Below are 18,519 nucleotides of genomic sequence, written 5' to 3'. Positions count from 1 at the left end.
CCAAAAGCATCCTGAGAGAAAGCCACAGGCTCCACAGGCTCTTTGGTGGCTATTGAAAGGAGGGTGGTGCTGTTACTGGCATCAGCTCCAAACAGACCAAAGTCTCCAGAACTGACACACTTAAGCACACACGTAGGCTGCACATTCAGAGAGACACTGTGGGAGTCCAAGCATGCTGGTAACACATAGTTGATATTTCTTACTTCTTCATGGATGTGTTTTGGGGGTTTTATTTTGGTGGTGTTGGGGTTTTGTTTGTTTTTCTACCCTCAGATGTCTGGGCAGATTGGCAAAATTCAGAAGAGACACAGTACAACATCTGAGCATCAAGCCCTAGAGACACTGACTATACTCTCCAGCATTCGGTGGAGAATGGCTTTGCCATTTGTATTAGAAGCTTACTCAAGTTTTAGTAATTACAACTTCAGCTGTTATTTCCAAAAACATTTACCAGTAAAAGCAAAACTTCCAAAAGCATGTGAAAGAAATAAGCATTTCATGATGGCTAAAGGGCCTAAAAATTGACATGAGAACACCTGCAGGGAGAAGCACTCTCCCACCAGACAATGAGTATCCTAGACTGGGTAGGAGGAGAGGAGGTGGAAAAACCGAGTCCTCTCACTGAGCCTCACTTTGCAATAAGACCTCTCAGAGCACTAGAAATCCCCCTTAGGACTACTGAATGAGAACAAAACTGTTTTAAAACAATGTTAAGATGACACAAATACCCAGAGGTACTTAAGTACCAGTTATATTTAAGGAATCGCTGCCAGGCCCCTCTGTGCACTTCAATTAAGCCAGTGTAGGGAAGCTTCCCTGTCTGTCTTCATATTCACATCACTCGGCATGAGCTCCACCATTAGCTTACAGGCACCACACGAATGCTACAATTAATAAAGAATCCCTCAGGGAAACTATAAAGAACCCAAAAAAAATCTTTCCAGTCTTTGCTCATTCTGATTTTTTTTCCAGATTTTTGTACCACCACCTGAGACATTAGGTACTGTCTGATTCCAGCTGGACACAATATAGAGATACATAAAAAGCTTTAAGTTGCCTTCAGTCAGAGATGTGACAGACAAAACTGGTGCCAAGTCTCTCTCCCTCCAAAGACTTCTGCTCCGAGGGATCACTAACGCAGATCTCACCATGGTGGCGAAGAATCACAGCCACCTCCCAAGAGAAAAGCAGCTGAGGTTCAGGAAAAGAAGGGGATTTTTATCACACTCAGAATTCCCCAGCTCTTCGAGAGCTGCATCATACCAGAGACAGAAAGTGAAACTGCCCCAGGCAGAAAAATCTCAGTAAAGCAAGATCTCTTACAGTCATAGACATGTTATACAGAAGCAACAGAAATTACAGCAGTTCTCCTCCCATCCGCCAAAAGTTGGTAAGCACTAGATTCCCCTCTCCCCAGAAACCAGTTTCTCTCACTACATGACTGAACATCCCTTGAAAAAAACCTTCTAGTAAGAGATCTCAGTCGTCACTAGAGGGCACAAAATACTCCACTGATACAGCACAGGAAAAAGGGAAACGGTTTTACAGCGCCTAAAATCTCGATGCTGCCTGGAGGCAGAGCTGAGCATACACCCTCCTGCAGCCACGCACACGGGCGGTGGTACCAGAGCTGCCCACGGGAGTACGCTGCTTTCAGGCGTCCTGGCGGTGTTGGTAACAAGGGTGATGCTGAATGTCTAGCTCAGAAACACTTCAGGAAACATGATCCACAACCTCTTGCCTTTTGCAGCTGAAAGCTGCGGATCAAGTTTATAAAAAGTTGAAACTCTGTCTCATCAGCAGTAGCAAATAATTTTGCAAGTTGTAATACGGCGATTTACTAAACTGCTCCTTTAAACATCAGAAGTGGATGTACAGCACTCAGCCTGGTGAAATACTTAAAGTCACTAAGAAAAAGCAAAGCAGTAAAACAGCAATGCAACAATCATCCTTTGAGGAAGAGGAAAATCCTCTTTACATCTATCACAAGTGGGAGTTTCACTTGATTTAAATAAAAATAACCAGATCACAGAAAAAAACATTAGGTTACAAAGAACAGGAATCTCCCTTGCAATACTGTTTAAGACACCCAAGCTTTAAGAGGTTGGTTTGGGCTTTTGTGGGTTTTGTTTTTAAAAACACATATTGCCTCTGGGAGAAAGAGCACTTCCCCTCTGTAATACCACCGCTGAGAACACGACTCAAAGTTCTCCATGTGTATAACTAATAGGCAGATCCCAGCATCGTGGCCTCCATTTATGTTGCTTTTTCAACAGAAATCTTAAAATACTGTTCTGCAGAGTCTCGTGCAGAAGCTGCCTTTTCTTTTGTGACATTGGACAATATCACATTGATTTTATCAGCAGTTGGCTCTTTCTCGAGATTTCAAAAGGAATTATAAACATGAGCTGTAAGACCAGTACACGCTAACTTGGTAAAGACCACTGTTCATTTTGATTCTTAGTGACAGCCTATGATACCTGTACTGACTCTTTTTTTTTTTAAATAGACAAAACAAAATAATTCTGATACCAAGCTCCCCAGTACACACCAGTATCTACTTCTCTTATAATACATATACACTGGGTTTGAAACTAGTTGCTTAGTGGCTAGAATTATCACACACACACACAGAGGCACACAAGATGTCCTAGCCTATCCATTTATAATGTGTATTATAACACCAGTGTAAGTTTTCACAAGAAAAGGATTTGTGAGATCCACTGTGTTAGCAATGATTTCACACAGTGTAGTCTCAGAAGAACTATTTGTATGTATGGACCCTCCTGTAGCATTATTCTAGCACAAAAGATTCGGTGACAAATCCTATAAACAAACAAAAGTAGCCAACTGCTCCACTTTCCAAGCAGCGTGAAATGCAAGCTTAAGTAGGAAAAGTTAGAACTTGACAACACAAGATCTAAAAAAAAAAAAAAAAAAAGAAAGGTTAAATCTAAGGGGCCTGGTTGTTATAACAACACCCAAACCAAATTTCTCAGCTACTTTGACAGCTTCAGGCACAAAAGTAATTAAAACAAGCCAAATTGTGTGAATAGCTGTTTTCCTTCCACCCTAACAGAATGGCTTGACTTAACAAAGGAATCACTTGTTTGCATTGCCAGCCCAGATTTTTTTAGCTTTTTCTGGTGGAATGCAAGAGAAAATTGACAACACACAAATTAAAACACTTCACGGTGCATTTTATAAAATGGCTGGTGTTGGCCTGATTAAGATTTACTCTATTCAAGATATACTTAAAAACCACAAAACAAAGGCACAATTCAGAGAGAAAGAGGCCAGAACAATTCAAGTCAGACAGCAGCATTAAGAACATCAATGTTCAATTGTTGTTGTAGCAGCACCCGTTCTCTTCCAAGGAAAATAACTCAGTGTCTTTGAAAACTGATGGCCACATACTCTTCCTTAGTTTTAATATAGTTGCTTGTTGTAGGAGGCGTGGGCTGAATGCACTTCACACTGTTGAACAGGTTTTTTGACAGCTAAAAATCAATTCTCTGATGGAGGGCAAGATAAGCCACAGGACTGCTGCACCATAATTGAAATTTTGGCTTTTAAGGAAAGGAGTTGCAGCTGAGGGAACTGGGGTTGTTTAGTCTGGAGAAGAGGAGGCTGAGGGGAGACCTCATCGCCCTCTACAGCTACCTGAAAGGAGGTTGCAGAGAACTGGGGGTGAGTCTCTTCAAACAAATAACAAGCAATAGGACAAGAGGTAATGGCCTCAAGTTGCATCAGGAAAGGTTTAGACTGGATATTAGGAAGCATTTCTTTACAGAATGGGTTGTTAGGTGTTGGAATGGGCTGCCCAGGGAGGTGGTGGAGTCCCCATCCCTGGAGGTGTTTAAGAGTCGAGTTCACATAGCGCTTAGGGACATGGTGTAGTTGGAAACTGTCAGTGTTAGGTTAATGGTTGGACTGGATGATCTTCAAGGTCTTTTCCAATCTAGATGATTCTGTGACTCTGATTCTGAGTCATTTCAAGGGAAGCTTTATGTCTGTTGGCAGAACGTAAATTCTGACTAAACCCTTCGACAGTCACTTCTTTAGATTTGTAGAACAGTTTGATCAATTAACATATGATTTCTCTCCCCCTTCCATCAGTCACTCACAGAGCATTTGTACAATGGAGTCTAAAATCCACAGTCATTAAACAATTTAAAATACTTTGTAAACAGAGAGCAGGAGTATCTATACAAAATAATCCCAAATCAGAGGATGCAGAGGCCAGACATGCAACATGTAGATTGAGAAAGACCTAATATTTCCAATGCATAGTTAAAACCTTTACTGAGTTATGGGTTTCACAAACGTAGCAGTCTTGTAACGTACCTTCACTTTTCATTTTCAGGGAACAGTTTAAAAGCATTTGGACTATGTTTTGGTAGAGACATTAGGAAGCTCAGTTCAATGCCCTGCTTCTTGACAAGCTTCCCTGTAGGATCCTGTGCTGGTTACTTAGAGAATGGGAGTGCAGAGAAGCTCAACTTATTCATGAAGTGGAAGGTCTTGTCTGCCCATTATGTTTATCCCTAACACCCTCCTTAATGATACATTTGTGACAGAAGCAAAATAAAACCAGCTTTTACCAGCATGAAGGAAGCTTCTCCACATCCCCTGTTCCCCAAGAACTGCAGAAACGTTAGCATTCGGGATATTATCGCTTAGATGTAGAAGCTCTGATCGTAAGGATGCTTTGAGAACAAAGTAGCCAGCATTATGGGAAGAAAAATGTAGCAGATAAATAGATACTTCCTACATGCAAAAGTTGTTTCTGGATTGACATACCAAAAACTGACCCAGGATCAGTTGGAAAAAAACACCACCACACAAAACCCTTCAAAGACTGACTCACATCCTCACTTTGACTCTTATCTTCATTAGTCTGGTAGCATTACAGTGGTAGGTGACAGGTGATTGGTTACCATGAGCACAAGTTAAATATTTTCAGAAGAAAAAAATAAATTTCATGCTGCAAGGAGGAAGACCACAAAGTGTTGAAATTCAGTTCAAATAAGAAATGTGCAGGTAAATTTTCCATCTGATTATATACTGTACCACTGACAGCTCAAATTACTATTTTGTGCAAAAATTAACAACACCCAAAGAATTATTTATTTGAGAATAAAGATGAATACATTATCTGAAACATTAGGACTACTATACTTTGAAGTTACCCACATTACATTCCTTAATACACATCAAGGTTTTTTTCTACATGGTAACAGATATTTGGAAGAACCACCTAAATCCAGCTTTACTGTCAAGCCACATTGTAGTCAGCCAGTATTCATGCTGCTGTCATATTTTCCACTGTAACGATAAACATCACTCAAAATACAAAGATACTACTTACTTGGTTCCAACTTCTTCAGATCCTCAAGCTTAAATTCATCCTGTGATTGAGCAGACTAGGACATTACAAAGAGAGAGTTAGATCTTAGTATGCACCTTCCCCTCGTAGCTACCATATCTTAGAATAAGCATGCAAGGTACTTCCTTCATTCAAGCGTGCCAGGTTACTCCAGAGCTACATCCTACAAAACCCAGACAAAATCTCCCCAAAAAAGGCTAGGTTCACAGGTGAGGTGGAAAGTACATTACTTCTAATTTACTGAGAACAAACTTATCCCATGTTCCAAGCTCTAATGCAAGACAAATATTTTTAAAGCAACTAGCTGCTCTTCCATACAGGAAGACTACGTACTACACACAGGAACATTAAGACAGAGGAACTTGTTTTAATTCTGACCCAATCAAGCTGTTCTGAAGCAAGATCAGCTGTAAGACTGCACTGCAAAGTAATGCTCCAACAGGAGCATTCACAGTTCAAGACACACGTCCAACATTTTAAGACTGTCAGAAATCACAGTATAGAAGATGAGTTTGACAAGACACTCAGCTAAGAGCTCACTGCAAATGGAAGAGAGATTCTCATCTCTTTCTCCAACTCTGATGACGCAGTTTCCTTACCTATGTGTAGCACGTGTCTGCTCCTCAGTAAGCCTATTTGACTTACTAACTCAATGGAAAAGTTTCTAATATTTTATTCTGAGGTGGTTCACCAACAGTTTGGTAAGCTGAACTAGTCTATTCCGAGACATAAGCGGCAGAGCTGGCATAAGAAAAGTGGTGCAAATAAGAGGACTGGCACTGGACATTCTCTTTTAGCAGAGGATCAGGCCTTGCCTATTGTGCCATTGCGCCCTTGGCATCTCTTAAGATTACCCACTGTTTTCAATATTTCTTTAAGGCCTGATATTTGTTTTTTTCTTGATTTTGCCCAAGTGTCAACAGGGACCTTCTGCAAGACTACAGAAGGACAGTAAAGCAGCTACACCCACACTGTTAGAAGAATAGGAAAAGATGACCACACTCACTAACTGCTTTAATCTCTGCTAAGAAACCATAACAGAACTGCAGCAAGTAAAACACGCCCCAAAGTGAAGCGGATGAGAAGTTCTAGTACCCTCACACAAAGTTATAAAATCCTTGAGTTACTGCTGAGGAATGAACAAGGAAGGCTGTTCTTGCAAGGCACCATCTCTTCAGTTTGGCAGGTTATAATGCTGCTGCATCTTCTGCTGTTGCTCTGAGATGTGACCTGATCTATGAAGCTGTCCCACAGTGGAACACACCTGCCCTCGTCACAAAGTCACTGTGACTCAGAACAAGTGCAACACTGTTCAAACACCCCAGGTTAGATCAAAATTGGAAGACGGGTAGAGCTAACCAAATAATTCTTCAAACGCTGTACAGCCTCAAGACTGGTCAGCCCCCACCTCATTAGTCCAGCTCCAGCATGCTGCCTGAATTGTCACTGTATCTCAGCCTCTCGGACAATTGAAGGTGCTGCACCTTGTACAGCAATGTGAAGTACTCAGGAGCATTGCTGTGAGTATCCTGATGCAAAATTTGCCTGTCACCACTCTTTGTCGGTAAAGAGGTAATCCAGTAACCCAAACCTTGCTTCAGTTGATTCATCCTTCCCGCATCCACACTCTTCTCAAAATTTCTCTCACTTCCCATTTGTTTTGGGGATTGTGCTGAGAGAAAAAGAAATTCACTTCCATGACATCTATTTTCAGTCCAGAAAAAAGTCCAAAGAGTAGCTTCTGAATCATTATTTTCACACATTTGCCTACAGCACTGACAGTTTTCATGACTGCTGTAATTTTTTTTCTACACACACATTCTTCCTCTTGCTCTGTTACGATTTGTGAAGCCGCAGCATTAGTGCAAGGGTCACTCCAGGGATCTTTTTACTCTTGCACACAGGTTAGGAAGACAAACTAATCAGTTCTGAAGGAGGAAAGCTAGACAAAGAACCAAAGATACAAAACCTGCAGTTAAACTCCTGTGCAAACCCTAATACATGCTAATATAAGTAAGCACTTAAAGGTTTTTAAGGCAGCCACCTGGGCCATTCATGTTGACAACCTGGAGAGTCCAAGTGTTCAAGGGTTTTTCACTCTGTTTTCAGAAGTTTGGGCAATGTCTGAAGACACTAAACTAGCTTTAAAAAGCTCTACAGTTACCTATCACTAAAGTACAAAGTCACATAGGAAAAAGAGCTATACCTGTAAAGCTGCACTTCTCAGTTCCAAGCATGTTGCAATTTTAGCTATGGTTTTCTGAAAGGGAAAAAAAAGAAATTACTTAATTTAGTACTGAAATTGTATTCTTCCACATGCACATTTTCTAAAAATATAAATATGAACAATTGCTTTTTCTTGGAAAGATTTCAGATTTATTTTCCAGTACCAGATCATTCAGCATCAAAAGCTTTTTTTATACACAAGCAAGATTTTCTGAAGGCACAATAGATGAAACAGACATCTGCCACTTAACTCCCCACCCACAGCTCATCAACACAGATGGGGGTCATTCACTCAGCAGAAACTGTAATAATGCCTACCACATCATAAATTGTTTATAAACTCAACTGCTCTGAAATGATAGGGAAGAGAAAAAAAACCCCATCCAAACCAAGCAGTATATTACCTTCTGAGGATCTGAGTGGTTTGTTCTAATTTGCCCTTTTAGAAGTCATGCCTACAGTTCCTCTATTGGGCTTCTCGGCAGACCAAGTCAACCCTCCTCAGAAGTTACAGAAGCCCAGTATCTCAGCACTGAAAAAAACACAGTCCGCTTCTGTGGGTTTTTGGTAAGAGAGGAAGTATAAAGGCGGATTATTTTTCTAACTTTCTATTTTTGTAATTTTAAGACATTTAAACTCTGAGTGAAGCATGAAATATATTCTTTGATTCAAACTTGTCAGCTATCTAAAATATCCATGAGCAGAACTGTGAAGTAATTTCTCATTTTCATTTAAAAATATAGAAGAGAAGGAAGGGCTTCAAAATAGCCCATTGCTAGCAATCTTACTTTGAAGACAATTCTACTTAAGCTTTTATGTCTCACAAAATAAGAAGCTCCAGCAAGAGTCACATTTGTTTCTATTACTACCAGGTGAAAGGAGGAGTTAAGACTCCCATAACTGACATCAAATGGACACAGCTGCACAGTATATTTTACCTTGCCTGACCATCATAAGTTTGTTCATTAACTAAAAGGTTTTAGTGAAGAAAAACTAGGACTATCTACAGTGATAAGGGCCAAACAGAATTCAAAATGCTCCGTGGAACATTTATAGGGCAAGAAAAACAACAACAGTGAAGCCACAAAGAAAAGCAGTTTATTTTCAAAGTAAGTTCCCCCACCCCCCAACCCCCCAGAAGGAAGATTAAAGTTGAAATATGCACCTGTATCTCATTCTCTCCTTTTAAATCAGGCAGTATATCCCCAAGCTGGATTCAAGGGGAGGAAAAGATTTCCTAGAGCACAACTCAAGCAGAACTTCAAGAGTATGGGCATCTGGCAAGTTACACAGCATCAGTCAAAAGCCAAAACTTCCCTTTATCAAGGAAGGTTGCATATTACAGTTCCAAGAGGTTTGTAGCAACAGATAAAAACTAGTCCGTGCTTTCACAGCTACCTTCCCCAGTCACCTGCCCTGACTCTCCTACTAAGGGTGTCACAACTCCTTCTCAGTCAGCTCCTGGACCACCACTAGTTTCAATAGGCTGGGCTGAAAGTTAAGTGGCTCCAGTTTCAGTTCACCTTAGGCCACACTGAAAGTTGAAAGAGTTCAGGAGCTGAATCATAAGCAGATCAGACATCAGTACCTCAAGGGCAGAGCTAACAGCTGGAGTGTGTAAAAGCCTCAGGTACCTGATTTTCAACTGCCACCACAGGCTCATCAAAGCTTTCAAAGCCATTTCTCACCAACCGGTATCTCTTTTTGTCTTAAACACTCTGTTACAACATGGCATTAGCCCAGACTTTACATCCTCATAGTTTACATTACTGCCCATTGTATGGAGGTCTTACCAAAAAAGTAGTTCTTTCAAGCACCTTAGGAAAGTAGCAAGTGATGTATATTAGCACAGGACACATACTGTTCTCTCCTCTGCCTAGGATGCAGCATGTGCAGCACCGTGCTGTTTGGGCATTTTAATATAGAGCAACATGACTATATGCTTGCATGCAACATGGCAAAGTAAAAATATTACAGCTCTGTTTCTGTGGAGGTTCATTCTGTAGTGTAGGTTCAGTCACAAAATTCTACCTCCCCAAAATAAATTCTGCTACATAACAGAGATCCATAGCTGGATCTCTAGCAGAGCTTGGAAAAACACAGATTTTTGAAAAAGAAAGGAGTACGTACGGTCCTGGATTAATTTTGACACTTTCAGACCCACGCTCCGCACATGGGTGTTGTGGATTTACATGTACCTTCAGGCTGCATGGGAGGACACCAGGTAGTACTACAGAAGCAGATTCTCAGTCCCTAGGGTGAGAATGCACTACATCCATCTAATCTTAGCTGCAGTGTAACAAAAGGAATTCCTTTTTATATTTGAGAACATCTGGAAAGATAAATTTGCAAAGGCAGAATGCTAAAGAGGAAGGTGTGAAGTAATGGGCAAAAGAAAGGAATCCAGAATCCTTCCTAGGGAAGGGAGGGGAAACCTCTGAGGTTTGCCTACAGCTCTAACATTTGCAAAAACTCAGCTGTTCCGATGGTTTGAGTGTCAACTGCTGAGCAAAGAGCATGCCCATTCCACATGAGATCAACACCCCCCACAACTGCAGCACAGGAAGAGGGCTACCAGCTTGCAGGGTGCCAGTGCAGAGTCTCCGTGCCCCACCATGGAATTGGAACATGTAAACAGATTTTCACACGGCTCTTCCCCTCCCAGTCTCACATGCAAAGCATTAAGCCCACACCGTAAATGAGGTCTCATGAAGCACTGCTCAACCCCTATCTCCTTTGTCAATTCACTGATAAGCTTGGCAACACCCCTGTTCCCTATCCTGCAGATTCAGAACTGTGTATTCTTAAAACTGCTTGAATTAGGCACTTCCTAACAGAACCAAAGGCGATACAAAACGCGTGTCCTCTGGCTCCTGGGGGCAGAAGGGCAATAATGGCTCTAGAAACAGATTAATTGAAGAGAGTTTGGGAGTCTTAAAATAGTAAAGAATAGGTTTTATATGGAATCTATTGAAATATGGCAAGCTCCCAGCAGGCATTATTCATAACTATTTTTTTAAGGGACCACACCCAACCCAAAAGTTAAAAATGCAGCTAAACACTGCTATCATTTTCAGCTGCAACTATCCCATGCAAAGGCTCCTTTTCGCAGCAGGGAAAACATTCTGCATCTCATTAGAAAGACTGAAGCCATAATTAACTTTGCTAGTTTAAAATAGTTAAGATTCAGTTTTATGTAAACTCGTGATTAGAAAGGGAAAGAGTCAGTTGATCTCGTAGTCAAGGTTTCTTCAGTGCAGTTGTGTGAGTAATGACTGTGCTAACTGTAATGCAGTCAAAGATGTTTGCATAAATACAGAGCCAGAGCGGAGTTTGGCTTTAAAGAGAGGTCTAGGCTGTTAGGAGACCAGTAGTTTAATGAATCATGCTAAGACTGTTCAACGGTGCTCTTATTTCAGCAACCTACCACTGCATTAAAAAAAGCATGATTTTCTAATACTGAAGAAAACTCAGCCTAGCACAAAAACAGTTATATGAGAAGCAACAACTGTGATCAAAAGAGGACTTTAAAGGTCAAATTTACTGCATAAAGAACTGGGTGAGAGTAACTATAGCTGGAGGCAAGCTGACAACCATGGCCAAACCTAACTGGAACAACTCATGTAAAAAAACACATGAATGAAAGTGGGATTTTTTTACAGAATGAAGGTAAAAGAACAGCAAGATGCAGATGTTAAGACTGAGGTAAATCCACCAGTAACCGTATCTGTTAATATTCCGTACACACAGCTTCTAGGTGATGAAATTGTTGCACAGCCTCCTTAAAGCTGTTGCAGGGTGGCAAGATTTAAACACAATGATTTGTTGTTTACAGTATTTATCTGCAGAGAAATTCTTCAATAGCATTCACAATCACTAACGAAGATTCCAGCACTGTTGATTATCCAAGTCAAGACAGAGCCTTACCTAAGGACTAAAACTCCAGAATTATGTCCAGCAGTAGATATGACAACCCCCCAGAAGCTCAAAATCCTGGAATGAACAGCAAATTCTGGAGACTAGTCTGCTCAAGGGAAGTAGCGTACAGTGTTTCAAAGCAGGCTCTTCAGATCAAGAGCAAAAAGGCAAGATATGAATATTTAAAAGTCTGAATTCTTACCATAAACAATGCATTTATTATAAGATAAATGATAACTGGCTCACAGTATGCCTAGGAAATAAATTGGTGGTATCTGTCAAGTGTTGTTAGATTAACAGATTGTATGATTACATTAGCAAGTAACACACCATCAATTATGGTGTGGCCATATCCGCACTGTAACACCACCTGTGATGCACAAAATAAACCCAAACATGGTAAAAGTTTATACAGACAGATGGGGCTGAGGATTTGAACCTAGCCTTGTCCTCTCCCTGTAGCTATAAAGCTAGTAGTTTTCCCCTGGTACAGAGGAATCACTGCTGAAATCCATCTTCCCCACAGAGTATGTAAAGTAAGAAACAATGACAGCCTCACAAGTAATTTTCAGCAGTATGTATAGTCCTTTGGAAAACAGCTAACTGTAAATCTACACAAAAAGACAGAAACGAGGGTAGATCAAGCAACTGGAAATCATAACTAGCTTCACAGCCTTGCCTTCTCCGATCTATGAAATTCTGTGCACAGCCTTGGCCAGGAATATCAGATAACCAAACCCTGAAGTTTACACACTCCTCTACATTCAGAAAAACGAAGAGGTGGCTCTTATATGACATACAGAACCTCTGAAAGACAAGATATCAGGGAAAGAGACTTTCTGGAACCAAGAGGAAATAGCATGCTGGTGGACACATTGGCAGGAACTTAGTTGAGCAAATGCAGCTATTTTGGTATGTAGATTTTTTGATGGGTGGCAAGAGAGAAGATATATTTCTATTTAACCAAACTGCCTGAAAACCCAGAAGCATGCCAAACTCTATTTCAACATGCCAAGTGAATGATACTAGCAATGACAGTAATTGGTCATGATCACTCGATTATACTGGCTCTGCTCCTGCAGAAATTGGGGAGACCAGGACAGCAAGGAGCTTAACAACAGAGTAAAAGCTTTTGCTGTACAGAGTTTTAAGTGCTTCTTTCAAAACAATAGCAAGACTCTTATTTTTGTTGTGACTAGCATTCCTCATGGTAAAGAAGGGAAAGAGAATGTTTTCTCAACAAAACGTTGGGGAATTCGGTTGCATATGTGGCTAATGAAACGGTCACCACAATTTGATAACCAGGCTCAAAGTTGCAGTGCATCAGCCCCTTACTAATCTGCAAAACAGAGCAAGTGATATAAATGTCAGCCTCTTTTGTAAGTTATACCAGCTTTAGAAACAGATATCACTCTGCAAGGATTCAAAACAGCGACTCATTTTTTCTTTTCAGAAGACTGTTGCCTTGAGACACGATAGCAGTTGCACATCTAACATCTGAGGTCAGTTATCGCTGCTTCCTGAGCCCCCCAGGCCTTCCCTCATGGCTGACCTCACTCACTTCCACAATCTGGTCCAAGGTCCTTTCCACAGATTCAGGGAACATCTGGAAGCAAAGCCCTGTGTGGTTCTGGTTCCCATACTCACAGGAGATGATGCCTCCAGAAGTGAGATTAACAGCTTTGCCGTCATGAAGTAACCATATTTTCAAAAGTATCCACAGAGGGGAAACAGGCAGTAAGGATGACTATAGCTGAGAAGGATGGAGGAAGCTACCAGCAAGGGATAGAGAGCAGAAGCAATCAAAGACTAAACAGCTGTCCGACATTAACAAGGCTCCCAAGCCCTCAGTTCAGGAAAGGTGGACCAAATCCTTCTCCAAGATTATGACTCAGTTTAAGACGATCATGAGCCATATCTTCATTACAGAAGGTAAACAGAACATGGAAGATCATCTTTTTGCTTTTCTCATTGGTACATGTCAAGGAAACATTTACAAACCTCTGTCAGACTCTACATAAAGGTGTATTTCTTTGTAATGAGTTTCTTTAAACACATCTCCAATTTCTGTAGCCGGGCCCTGTTTTCAGGACCAACATTTCCAAACACAGATCCCATGATGCTAGCACCCTATTACCATAGGTGAGACTCTGGGCTAGCAAATGTCAATTTTCAGGCAACACCATTGCTCAAACAAGTGATCTTATGACTTGGAAATCTGGAAATAAAGGGATTCTCTAATTTGGTGTTCCTAAGAAAAACATGCCTTTATACAAGACATGAAAATTCAGCGGGCCTCATATCTCAAAAGATTTTACTTTGTTGAAAATGCTTGAGTGTATGAGACCTCACCTAGCATTTTCCTCTTAAATTCTGTCACAAAATTGCATTAATATGATTCTGAGATAAGGAGACATTTCAACTGAGGGGAGGGAGGAAGGAGTAAAGTAATTTCAGTATTTTGAAATATTTTAAACAAATAACATTCTAAGAGACTACTAGGGAGTATTCTGCCAGGCTCCTTCCCAGAGAGGTGCTACATGTTAAGATAACATCCTCCTCACACACTCTCGATGTCTGCAGTTCGAGACATTTTGTATTCAGACTTCACAATATAAATTGTGCTAACGTTGTATAAGCAAGTTATCAAAAGGTCACCCAAAAAAAGAAACATTCAGGTGATGAAGGACTCTGGCCAGCATGCATGACATTCAATATTACACAGCAGAGCATCTGTCACATCTAATGACAGCAACTGTTTTAGCCATGCTGGGCTCTGTTTCTGTTTGCGTATATTGAGGGAGGAAAAAAAGGTCTCATAAGGCTCTGGTCTGCGAGATTAAAAAACACATAATACACATCAACATCTACAAGTCAAGCTCCTTGACTGAGCAAACAGCAATACTCACCTTTTGATCTTCTGTGAATTCCGAGTTGTTGTGCTGAGACTGCGCCTCTTTTTGTAGATGCCTTGCTAATCTGGATGGGGGGAAAGAAAATTGTAGAGTGGGAACACAACACAAACACACACACACCATCTCCCGAAAACATGTCAGCCAAAAAGTCCACAGACTGCTGCTCCAAGTAGTTTTTGATTTTTTGTAACAAAGATTTCTATAGCCATGGTAGGCCATATTTAAAAAAACCCAAAAACCAAAACAGAAGATAGACAAAGCATGCAACTACGCCAGGCAGGAAACACTACATATATAATGTATCATGATGGGAGAACAGGTAAGAAGGTCCTTCTAGCCAACAGCCCCTTTCACAACCACTGAAGTACTGACCTTTTTTCTCACCCCATCCCCTTCTTTTATTACAATAGACCATACCCCTGTGAAGACCCACTGTGGCACAAGCCCACACGCACTTCACAGGGCGAGTCTGAGACAAGTCAGACTGCCAGGAGGCGTGGGCGCGGGCACCCAGGGCGATGGCCCCACGCTCTCCCGGTGCTGGGAGCCAGGCACAAGGGCGGCTTGGCCCAGGCTGCCGGGGTGTATCAGCTCACATTTGGCCTGTCATCATCACATGCGGAGCAGAGACCCCACCCCTTGTCACCACGGAGACAGGAGCACCAAGGGGTTTGGAAAGTAACAGTAAGCAAACAGCTCGAGAAAGCGAAAGGAAGCTAGAGAGGGAAGCTATGGGAAGAGTTACAGTTTCCGTCCAGGGAGGAAGGAGAACATTAAACAAGCAAAACCTCTGGGCAATTGTTGCCATTCCCTGTAAATAATTTTATTTTAAAAAGCAGAGGGGGAGGGGGGGGACAGCAGCAGCACTCAGGGCATTGCAATATTCTTCCATCTGGCACCTCACAAGTTTGCATTGTTAAAGGGATTCAGCATCTCACCACCACTGCAGTGGGGAATAGCCTGGTTTTCGGGTGGGGGTGTGTGTGCATGTGTTAAAATACAGACACCAAGATGCATACACCAGAACAGATTACCATCAACAGCTGTGTCAGAAACAAAAATCAGAACTCATTTATTTGCTTTTCCTAAAAATAAGCTCTCTTAAAAGACACAAGGACGAGGCCACTGTAGTTTTTAACTATCACCAGCGAAAACACAACCAAACAGGAGAAGGGAACTGCCCAACTCAGTGGTGTTGTCCCCTTTCATAAAGGGGCAAAGATGGCAGCAGAGACAAGAAACTTGAACCCAAATGTACACTCCTTCCCTACCACCCTGCTGATATGACACACAGGACATAAAGGGCATTTAAAAGTAACAATTAAAGAAAACAGATCACCATAGCAGCAGTATGCCACCCACAACAGGCAGCATGACAGTATTAACATTTCTGCAAGCATCACAACCCTCTTTCCATTTGTCACTAATACAAAAAAAAAACCCTAATCCAAATAAACGCATCTGGCATCCCACTTGCAGCTTGTTCAAAGTTGTATCAGACCAAGTTCTGCAGAGACATCCAAGAGAGAAGGCACTGCCAACAGCTCAGAGGGCTCCTGAGCAAGTAAGCCCCTGAATGAACAAGGGCCAATCTTTGCACCAACCCTCCCACACTTCCAGGAGTAACATAAAGACCTGAGCAGACATAGGTCCCTCTGGACACAGGAGGCAAATAATTGTGTTTTACATCAGTAGCCACTAAATCCACAGACTGAACTAGCTTAGATTTGTGAAAGTCTTTCTCAGTGTCAGCAAACTCACCGTAACCAGCTTGCCCAGCCTCCCTGTGTTGGTCAGTACAGAGCTTGCCAACGTCAGCAGCACCTGGCCAACTGCAGCAACACACTTTTCATCCCATCTCAGGTTGCCATTTGAGAGGGCAACAGCACAAAGCCATGCTGTGTGTCTCTCCAGAGCTACAGGTGAGTATGTGCTTCTTATTCACAACTTCTACCCTATAGATTGAAAGTGTTATTACTTTACCTGCTATATCTACAAGAAGGAGATATGCACACCAGAAAGTTTCTCCTCCTCCCTAGGAAATACCTCCCTGTAATCCTTTGATCTTCTCTCCCGTTTCTTCTCCCTCCTGGAACCACTGAGTTCATCTACTGATGACTACTCACTGATAAGGCTTGTAAGAGCAGCTTACAATACTACTACCCAAGAGCAGCTTTCTTACAAAGATATCACACTGCTCCAAAGTCAGATGAATGCAAGGGGGTGGAAATCACCTCAGTTCTCATCAGACACAAGTGATGCTGGGAGGAAGGGAACAAAAGTTATACTTCAACTCTCAAATTGGACTGTCTGCAAATGTTTAGTGACCTTACTTCTCAATGAAGTGAGCTCAGAATGAGAAGCCTGAAGACTTTTCATTCTGAAGAAATGTTGTTACACGAAACTGACTGCTGAGACTGCCAAGACAGTTTAAAGCATTAAGATTCTACTGGCCGCCTCGTAGATGTCCACATAAGGACAGTTATTAAAAATATCTTCTTTTACTTTCCGATGATTTTTTTTTTCTTCCGAGACACAGATCTGGAAGAAAACTTCTTTTCACATCTGTGCCAAGGTTTGTAGTAACAGCTTACCCTGCTCTGAAGACCATCAGCAAACTGCAAATAACTAAACTTGCATCATCCTGTCTGGAGAGTGAATGAAATGATGAGATTATAGTATCTCATGACTATGCTGTATGTGGCCAGCAGTCTAGTTACTCTGGATGGCAACTGAACTGGTAGTCGACGCAGTTACAGCTCATAACTTGAATAGTCCCGAACAGTGTTACAAGATCTCGGAGAGCATCTCTTCATCTGACTTTCGGGAAACGAGTGCAAACTCTCAGGACTTCTTCCAGAAAATTCACCATAAGAAACTTAGCCTGCAATACTCAGATCACAAGGAAATAACTTGCATCTTCATGGTGACCAGAGCAGCAGAGGAGAGCACTTGACTAAAGCTACCAGGTGTGTTTCTAAGGCTACCATCAGCAGTGCCCTACAGTGCCAATACTCTTCTGATACCAGAGGATTCAGGGGTGGTGCGGTCCCACCCAGTGCAAGCCAGTCTTACTGGGCCTGCCAGGTTCCCCACTCTCCCACCCGGGTTTCATCAGGGGTGAAACACACAAGCACGCGACGGACCAGTTCCCACCCTGATGAGTTGTCCGGGGTTTTTGTTGAGGTAAGGCTGATGCTTCGGCAGCCCCTTTGCCTCAGCCGGGTCCCCCCTTTCCCACAAACATGGTGACCGGGGGACAGAGCGACGGGATGGAGGTATCCCGGCGCACCGGTGCCTCGACGGCCCACGCCTGGGGGGCCCCGCGGCTCCACGCCAGCCGGCTGCCACCCTCGCCGAAGAACGGGCCGGCTCCCGCCGAGCACCCCGGCGCGGGGGGCAGCGCCCGGCCGAGCACCCGCCACCGACGGGCGATATCGGTGGGGCGGCTCCCGGCGGCTTCGGGCGACCCCCCCGCCCCGCCTCGCCTCAGGGGACGCCCCGACCCACGGCCCCACGCCTTATATAACGGCATGGGACCCGCCGGAGGGGCCTGAGGGGTGAGGGGGGCCGCGGCCTAGGCCCAGCGGGTGTCCCCCACCCCCCCCGCGCTGCCCTGCCCTGCCCCGCCCGGGGGCCGCTCTCTCCCTCCCCCCGGCCTCTCGCCCGGGGCTCTGCGGGGCCGTGCCGGGGACCGGCGGGGCAGCGGCGGGAGCCGCCCACCCCCGCACTCACATCTGGTACTCGTCGATCGCCTCCACTAGCTGCCCCCAGGAGTCGAAGTCGGTGCCCTTCCTGAAGCTGGCGCCCCAGCGCTGCAGGAGGCTCCGGGCCGCCTCCGACATAGCCCCAGCACTAGGGCACCATGCTCACCCCGGGCCGGGGCACCGCGCCGGGCAGCCGCTCCCGCCGGGCAGCCGCTCCCGCCAGCCCCGCGCCCACCGCCGGCCCAGCCCAGCCCAGCCCAGCCGCCGCGACAACCAAACGCGGCGAGCGCCTCCCGCCAGCGCCGCCCAGCGAGATAGGCTGCGCCGGCCGCGCCCGCCCGCGCCATCGCTACCGAGGCGGCGG

General features: G+C 43.5%; 1 protein-coding gene across 3 annotated transcripts in view; it reads right to left on the bottom strand.

Annotated features, from left to right (window-relative positions):
• The window catches only part of AIDA (axin interactor, dorsalization associated), a 30,669-nt gene extending 12,257 nt beyond the window's left edge, over positions 1–18,412 (bottom strand). For all 3 annotated transcript variants that reach the window (XM_074817846.1, XM_074817847.1, XM_074817848.1), the window contains exons 1-4: positions 18,184–18,412; positions 14,443–14,512; positions 7,596–7,649; positions 5,372–5,426 (exon numbers count right to left, since the gene is read on the bottom strand). In XM_074817846.1, coding sequence (XP_074673947.1) covers positions 5,372–5,426; positions 7,596–7,649; positions 14,443–14,512; positions 18,184–18,293 — 289 coding nt within the window. In that variant the 5' untranslated portion in view covers positions 18,294–18,412. The remainder of the gene's footprint in view (positions 1–5,371; positions 5,427–7,595; positions 7,650–14,442; positions 14,513–18,183) is intronic.
• Positions 18,413–18,519: the final 107 nt, after the last annotated feature.

This window comes from Strix aluco, chromosome 3, assembly GCF_031877795.1.
Source record: "Strix aluco isolate bStrAlu1 chromosome 3, bStrAlu1.hap1, whole genome shotgun sequence".
In the NCBI taxonomy this organism is placed as follows: Eukaryota; Metazoa; Chordata; class Aves; order Strigiformes; family Strigidae; genus Strix; species Strix aluco.
The sequence above is the reverse complement of the archived record's forward strand: the minus strand, read 5'-3'. Positions and strand labels throughout refer to the sequence as shown.